The sequence below is a fragment of the Oncorhynchus clarkii genome, chromosome 29, assembly GCF_045791955.1.
Source record: "Oncorhynchus clarkii lewisi isolate Uvic-CL-2024 chromosome 29, UVic_Ocla_1.0, whole genome shotgun sequence".
In the NCBI taxonomy this organism is placed as follows: domain Eukaryota; kingdom Metazoa; phylum Chordata; class Actinopteri; order Salmoniformes; family Salmonidae; genus Oncorhynchus; species Oncorhynchus clarkii.
Genome location: NC_092175.1, coordinates 13183831 through 13192603, shown reverse-complemented (window position 1 = coordinate 13192603; position 8773 = coordinate 13183831). Strand labels below are relative to the sequence as shown.

Genomic DNA, 8773 nt, shown 5'->3' with positions numbered 1-8773 from the left:
GGAAACAGGAAGTTTCGGTACAATTTATACATGCCGACAGATAATTTGTTGGTTCGACATGGTGGGATCTTTTTGTGTAGGTAAAATGTATTATGCGAGATAGCGCGGTGGAAACGTATTTAGCTCAAATATTGATATAACCATCACATCGAAATTTGGGAGTCACGCAATGACATGGTGTATGGTCCTCCCACTACGACTCCGTAAACCATGCAGTTTATTAGGCTACAGATTAAATACATTATGAACTTCACAAGGTGGTGAAAGTGCACGATTATGAGCTTGAGGCTCCTTTCCAATAAATATACAGGGTCTTATTCTGGTGACATGATGGTCAATGCTTGACATAATATCATCATGTACATTAGCCTAACCGCCAGAGTATGTGAGCAGAGCGGAAGCGCAGAGCGAGATTCCCAAACGCTGGAGCAGCCTTCGTGCCCACTCCAATTCCGCTACAGTAGCGCTTAATTCACGAATTCAGGGTATGCCTGGCAAATGTAAATCACAGTTTATATGCGCTATTTATAGACTAGAATTATTTAATACAACAAAATGCTGTTTAAATGCCGAGGCTTTATGTCCCTACCAGCCTAGTGTCGCACTCGCAAATGCTTCACAATGTATTTCTTTGTAGGCTATAGCCTTGAAATAATTGAAATAATATAGCCTAAATAATACATTTGTATTCCTTATTAGGCTCTATTTCGAGTGTTTATATGTTGTTTAATAATGTAACCTATTTGAAATGATGAGCACTTCTTACATTCACCTTTTCATGTTTATTAAAACACTTTTCATTCAAATCATGTGGTTTGGTTTCTGCATTGTATCTGCGAGTTGTTGGCTATAGAGAGCATGTGCCAAGGCCAGAGTAGGACCATTTGCTATCTAAACATTTAAAATGCTTTTCATTCAACAATTACCGACAGTTTTTGTGACAAAACTATTCGGTACATGAAAACTTAAGCGAAAAAGTACATTTTATTGTGCACTACCTCATCTCGTACTGATTTTTATACTGCAACAAGTCAGTTTGGTGGAAACACCACTGGTGGGGAAAATATGAATATTTTGCATGAAAATCTGGATTGTGGACTGCCCGGCCAGGGCCTTGCTCAGACCATTGGGCTCAGACCGGTCATCTAGACATGTAGTTGAGTTGGCCTAGCTCCATTTTATGGGCATTTGCTGTTCACAGCACTTCAGGTAAACTTCTCAGAGACCTACGGGGAATTTTTGTTTGCTCAAGAATCACAGAAAACTTCCTTAGGTTCCTTTATACTGGTAGCCCTTTAGTATTTTAGACGTTTATAAAAACAGCACAAATGATTTCTAATAAAGAAACACATATTCAGGTTTTTTCCCCTTCCAAGCTATACAAACGTATCATATTGTGTTTACCCATGCAGGTACCCATGCAGGTCGATACATTTCAAATGCTTTAAATATAATATTAAAAATAATTGACATCATTCATTTCAAAACAAGTTCCACATCCAGAGCAGGCTATGATGGTCATCTGCTGGTGTTTACAAGGTACTGAGAAACTCTCTGACCTGGAAGAAAATCACATAACAAGCTGTTAGCACATAATGAATATGGATATTAGTGTCAGTGTAAATTGTTTGTCAGGTCAGTGCAAGTGTTTGATGTGGACCCAATGTGGAGCTAAGCTTGGACGTGCCAAAGGATGACAGCGCTTCAACTGGACAGGAAGCAATAGGTGTGTGTGTTTTACTAATTGGCTTTATGATATCAGGCAAAGCATTGGTGTTTACCTTCAACGTGAAACAGCTACATTAGCAGTTCTTCAGGCCTCATTTCCATAAGTGAAACATGCGTGTGTGTGTGTCTTTATCAACATCCCTCTACTAATAACCTGGACTGTACTCAGTGATAACAGGATGTTTTTCACTACTACCGGTGTCCTCCAAACAGTATGTTTTCATAAATCACCTTAACAAAATAACAGCTAAATATAGTCACATCTTTCTATTTCTGAAAGACACTGCTTCATTAAAAATATTAACCAATTTCCATTTAAAGACATTGTTTAAAACAAATGGGTTTGATACAACTTCTTACCTTTCCACCATGTCGGCACCCTTGACCTTGTCCCATTTAAAAATGTTGTTGATATCCAGCGTCAGAATGGGCGTGTCAATCAGATACTCCCATACCATGCTGTGGGTAAGGACCAGGAGGGAATAGAGACATACGTTTAGTGACTTCAACAACGCACATGCACGCACACACATAATGCTTATGCAATAAACATATTTTCTCAGGTCAGGCTATTTACTGGTTGTTTCCTTGTTATTTCAAGTACATTTCCATCTTTGTAAGGAAATTCACAGCTCAAAATAGACCTGAGGAACAAGCCTGTTTCCTGTCTCATACATCTCTAAAACATGTTAGTAGTATAGAAATGTCAAAATGTAAGCTTTTTATTTAATTCTCCCACACACACGCACGTCCGTACCTCAACCTACTCCCTTCCTTAACACTCCCTTCCTCGTTCACAATCCCATCAACACTTCCTTCCTCCCTCTCTCGCCACATGGTTTTGTGCTGCAGCCAGCTCTCGTGTTTGAAGTGGAGTTTCTCCAGGTACTACAGAGGAATGCCCTGCTCCTCCTCTCTGCCTCTCAGATGTAGCCTCTCCATGCATCTCTACACACAAACACACGAGAAGTACCATTTTAAATGCAGTGTTACTACACAGGTATAAGTGCACATTAATGTAAAATGTACATTTTTCTTTCTTTCTTTTTTGCATAAGGTGTATGGCAGTACTAGTAAAAAGCCAATAGGCTACATTATATAATCTACTACAATGCAACTGATATGTTTTGCTACGATAGGTTTCTAACAAACATGTATCGAGGTTAAGTTAGACCTCTGGTGCGGCTTGAAGGTAGATGATGCCGTCCAGCTCGATGCATTTTTTAAAAACTGTTTGTGGAGCCAGCCGTGCCAGTCCTGGTAGATAGACCACTCTGTCTCGTTCAGACTCTCATTCTCATACAGGTTCGCTGCAAAGACGTATCTGGACACAGACAGAACAACAACATAGGACAAATGAGAGGGGTGTGCTTAGAGGCACTTGTGGAAGCTGTACAGATACTAACACATACTTACAGCAATGTTTTTGGAGGGGAGAATTATTTCCATTGTTATAGAATTCTAAACCCTATCCTTCGTATCATATTAAAGAAGACATGACTCTCCTGGTGAAATGTCTGGTTTGTCCATACCTGTTGCTGTAGACGGACCTTTCGAAGAACTGCACAGGGTTCCCTGTCTCTCTGAGCTTCCTATTGGTGGCTTTCATCTGGGTTCAGACCCTGCTCATGCAGGCGTAGGTCTGGAAGGTATGGGCCCACCACCTGCCCCAGCTGCTGGGGATTCACAAGTCCTCGCTAAAGGCCTATGTGTTCATCATTGACCACAGTTTGGAGTTAGTGGTCTTCCTTAAGAAGCTGGAGAAGACATCAGAGCCATAAGCCCACAACATCGGCAACAAGTTGCAGAACCTACACGTCTTCGAGTATGGTAGCAAGGCAGAGGCAGATGACTGGCACCACCACTCAGCTGGAGGAACTTCCAGAGCAAGAGTGTGTGCAGAGCTCCTTAAGTCTGCCATGGAGAATGTGCCATTAAGCTACAGGCTGTGATGGAAATGCACCAGGGACTAGCTTTCTTTATATATTTGATCCAGTACGAGTGGAAGGGTCCAGGAAAGAGAGGAAGGACTATGTGCACATCATCCCTGCTTTGAGTGAGGTTTCTGAAGAGGAGTGGCACAACTACATGTCAATAAACAAAACTGATGCCAGACAGGTGAGAGCAGTGGACTGGTGGGCAGGAGCTGAAAGACAGGCTGCAAACTGGGGCCCGCATTGCTTCTCTTTATTTGTGGCTCCCCACCACAACTGTGGATGTTGAGAAACTCTTCTCACAGTCCATGAATCTGTTAAATCAGAACAGGAAAAGCTTATCTGAGAACGTTATGCTTTTTATTGTCAAGTTCAACGGCAGTGCTCAAGAATGAAGTCCCTCACATGGTCTCACTCCTCCCCCTGCCCTGCTCTAGACATTGGACAGCACACCTCTCTCTCTCTCTTTCTCTCTCTGAATTGCTGTAGGTCATACTTACATCATATGCTTAAAGTGTATTGTATAGTATCTTGCTCACCTCTTCTGAAGAACCATGGGTCAGTTCAACAGGTTGCAAAGTTATGGGATGTTATAGCCATAAATGTATTGTGTTGAACAGGTATTTAGGAAATGATGTTGGTTTTGTTACATTCCGGTCTATGCCTCTCTAGGTTTCGTTTCGTTATCGGATTGACTCTTCAAACACAAGTGATTCAAGTGATTCAAATGCAGATGTAAGTGCTCAGGGTATTATAAATCAAATTGTATTGGTCACATACTGTACACATATTAAGCAGATGTCATTCCTTGTGTAGTGAATTGCTTCATGTTACTAGCTCCAACAATACAGTAGTATCTAACAATTCACACAAATCTAAAAGTAAAATAATGTAATTAAGAAACAGATACACTGCCATTCAAAAGTTTGGGGTCACTTAGAAATGTCCTTGTTTTTGAAAAAAAAGAAAAATAAATGTCCATTACAATAACATCAAATTGATCAGTAATGCAGTGTATACATTGTTAATGTTGTAAATGACTATTGTAGCTGGAAACTGCTGATTTTTTATGGAATATCTACATAGGTGTCACACAAAATCCATCTCCAGCCTCTAGGTCATCAGGCTGCTGATTATCCCGCACTCCTGTCACCATCGTCTCGCACACCTGCACCTCATGACATTCACCAGGACTCCATCACTTCCTTGATTATCTTCTCTATATTTGTCACTACCTTTGGTTCTTTCCGCAGGTGTTATTGACTGTTTTCATGTCGGTGCGTTGTTTGTGCTTCGTGTTTATTGTTGCTTTTATTTATTGAAACACTCACTCCCTGAACTTCTTTCCCGATTCTCAGCACACTCGTTACAATAGGCGTACAGAGGCCCATTATCAGCAACCATCACTCCATTTGTAATTATGTTAGCACAGCTGAAAACTGTTCTGCTTATTTGTGGGTTTGATTACAGGGTAAAAATGGCCAGCCACAAAGAACTTTCTACTGAAACTCGTCAGTCTATTCTTGTTCTGAGAAATGAAGGCTACTCCATGCGAGAAATTGCCAAGAAACTGAAGATCTCGTACAACGCTGTGTACTACTCCCTTCACAGAACAGCGCAAACTGGCTCTAACAAGAATAGAAAGAGGAGTGGGAGGCCCCGGTGCACAACTGAGCAAGACGACAAGTACATTCAAGTGTCTAGTTTGAGAAACAGATGCCTCACAAGTCCTCAACTCGCAGATTCATTAAATAGTAGCCGCAAAACACCAGTCTCAAAGTCAACAGTGAAGAGGCGACTCCAGGATGCTGGCCTTCTGGGCAGAGTTCCTCTGTCTTTTTCTAGTTTCCCGGTTTTGACCATTCTGCCTGCCCTGATCCTGACTGCCGTTCTGCACCTTGTCACACTACCCTGGATTATTGACCTCTGCCTGCCCTGACCCCGAGACTGCCTGCCATTCTGTACCTTATGGACTCTGATCTGAATTACTGACCTCTGCCTGCCCTTGAATTGTCATTTTGCCTGCCCCCTGTTCTAGTAATAAACTTTTGTTACTTTGACACTGTCTGCATCTGGGTCTTCTCCTGAATGTGATATGAGTAAAGCAGTATGGAAACATTATGACTAGTGTTCCATTATTAAAGTGGCCTGTGATTCCATGTCTATGTATATAGGGCAGCAGCCTCTAAGGTGCAGGGTTGAGTAACCGGGTGGTAGCCGGCTAGTGATGGCTATTTAAAAGTCTTAACGGTCTAGAGATAGAAGCATTTTTTCAGTGTCTCAGTCCCAGCTTTGCTGCACTTGTACTGAACTCGCCTTCTTTAATGATAACGGAATGAACAGGCCGTGGCTCGGGTGGTTGATGTCCTTGATGATCATTTTGGCCTTCCTGTGACGTCGGGTGCTGTAGGCTATTGTGTAACACTTATGTCAATGAAATTCTTGAACCCTAGTTCATACATCCAAAAATATAACATTCAAGTTTATTACGGTCTGAGTTGTATAGGCTACATCAATTCGTTGGTTTTTCTTTGAATTCGAAATATGTATCCTCCAGGCAGAAAAGAGGTGACTCGTCCCACAGCATATTTCTCACTCTCTGGCTCTTTCAATCTCTCTCTAACTAAAAAGTATTTATTCTTGACACTCTTATATTTATTCATTTGATTTATTAACTTCATATCTGTTTACACTGATCGTACAGAAAGAAAAGTTAAATGTTCCAAACCTCAAGTAAGTGGGTGTAATGTCGTTTTACATGCAACAGGTCACCTTTATTTGTACAAAATTGTGTCCCATTCATGATGTACATAAACAGTTAAAGTTGGATGTTTACATACACCTTAGCCAAATACATTTAAACTCAGTTTTTCACAATTCCTGACATTTAATCCTTGTAAAAAATTATCTGTCTTCGGTCAGTTTGGACCTAGGACCTAGGATCACCACTTCATTTTAAGAATGTGAAATGTCAGAATAATAGTAGAGAGAATGATTTACTTAAGCTGTTATTTCTGTCATCACATTCCCAGTGGGTCAAAAGTTTACATACACTCAATTAATATTTGGTAGCATCGCCTTTAAATTGTTTAACTTGGGTCAAACCTTTTGGGTATCCTTCCACAACCTTTCCACAATAAGTTGGGTGAATTTTGGCCCATTCCTCCAGACAGAGCTGGTGTAACTGAGTATGTTTGTAGGCCTCCTTCCTCGAACGCACTTTTTCATTTCTGCCTACAACATTTCTATAGGATTGAGGTCAGTGCTTTGTGATGCCCACTACCTTTACTTTGTTGTCCATAAGCCATTTTGCCACAACTTTGGAAGTATGCTTGGGGTCATTGTCCATTTGGAAGACCCATTTGCGACCAAGCTTTAACTTCCTGACTGATGTCTTGAGATGTTGCTTCAATCCATCCACATAATTTTCAGTTCCTCATGTTGCCATCTATTTTGTGAAGTGCCCCAGTCCCTCCAGCAGGAAAGCACCCCCACAACATGATACTGCCACCCCCGTGCTTCACGGTTGGGATGGTGTTCTTCGGCTTGCAAGCCTCCCCCTTTTTCCTCCAAACATAATGATGGTCATTATGGCCACACAGTTCTATTTTTGTTTCATCAGACCAGAGGACATTTCTCCAAATAGTACGATCTTTGTCCCCATGTGCAGTAGTCTGGCTTAGTCTGGCTTTTTTATGGCGGTTTTGGAGCAGTGGCTTCTTCCTTGCTGAGCGGCCTTTCAGGTTATGTCGATATAGGACTCGTTTTACTGTGGATATAGATATTTTTGTACCTGTTTCCTCCAGCATCTTCACAATGTCCTTTGCTGTTGTTTTGGGATTGATTTGCACTTTTCGCACCGAAGTACATTCATCTCTAGGAGACAGAACGTTTCCTTCCTGAGCAGTATGAAGGCAGCGTGGTCCCATGGTGTTTATACTTGCACACTATTCTTTGTACAGATGAATGTGGTACCTTCAGGCATTTGCAAATTGCTCCCAAGGATGAACCAGACTTGTGGAACTCTACATTTTTTTTCTGAGGTCTTGTCTGATTTCTTTTGATTTTCCCATTATGTCAAGCAAAGAGGCACTGACTTTGAAGGTAGGCCTTGAAGTCCATCCACAGGCACACCTCCAGTTGACTCAAAGTATGTCAATTAGCCTATCAGAAGCTTCTAAAGCCATGACATAATTTTCTGGAATTTTCCAAACTGTTAAAAGGCACAGTCAACTTAGTGTATGTAAACTTCTGAACCACTGGAATTGTGATTCAGTGAATTATAAGTGAAATAATCTGTCTGTAAACAATTGTTGGAAAAATTACAAGTCCTACCCGACTTGCCAAAACTAGTTTGTTAACATGAAATTTGTGGAGTTGTTGAAAAACTAGTTATGACTCCAACCTAAGTGTATGTAAACTTCCAACTTCAACTGTACACCAAAGAATTCTGCATATTTTCAGCAGAAAACCGTTTTCAAAATACCCCTCAAGTCATGTCAAACTGTGTTGAATTGTTTTCAAATGTCAAGAGAAAATCCAGGGGAGGACCCCCTTCTACTGTTCGTCCCCCACAATATCTACACCACAATTTTGCCCTTGGTGCATTATGTAGTATCGGGCTGTAGGCTAATCAGTACTGAGTAAACTGAGAGTGAGAGTGGTGCCAGGCTCTAGATTGGCAGAGAGAGATGAGTGATGGGAGAATTAACAGCTTATGGAATGTGTTTCTGGTTTGGGACAATGCCAATAACTTCACAAAGTTTGATACAAGCAGTCAGTGCAACCCATAATTTATCATTCTAAACCTCTCTCCAATTCAGTCATACCTGGGTGCGTCATGCCCTCTTGTGGTCAGTGTAGAAATGGAGAAGGAATTTCTTAATGAAAACATCCCAAGGTACATGTAGAGCCTGTCTGATTCTAATGATGGTTGGAGAGTGTTGGAGATGGGCATAGTATTTATTCACCATTTGGTGCAACTGTAATGTCAGTACACATCTTGATTTGAGATAAAATACAAAGGAAAAAAATAGCTATTTAGATTAAGTAGCAGGACGCTGAAAAGTTGCGCGATTTTTAACAGAATGTTCGAAAAAGGAGGGGGTAGA

At 41.1% G+C, this 8773-nt stretch overlaps 1 protein-coding gene across 1 annotated transcript; it reads right to left on the bottom strand.

Moving 5' to 3' along the window:
- Positions 1-1274: 1274 nt before the first annotated feature.
- Positions 1275-3976, bottom strand: LOC139388432 (deoxycytidine kinase-like). The gene is made up of 5 exons (XM_071135090.1): positions 3261-3976; positions 2903-3052; positions 2486-2676; positions 2089-2187; positions 1275-1559 (listed from the first exon to the last, which is right to left on the bottom strand). Exons 1-3 carry the CDS (start codon positions 3335-3337, stop codon positions 2652-2654), a joined length of 252 nt encoding a protein of 83 aa, XP_070991191.1. The 5' UTR covers positions 3338-3976; the 3' UTR covers positions 1275-1559; positions 2089-2187; positions 2486-2651.
- Between the last annotated feature and the right edge of the window lie 4797 nt (positions 3977-8773).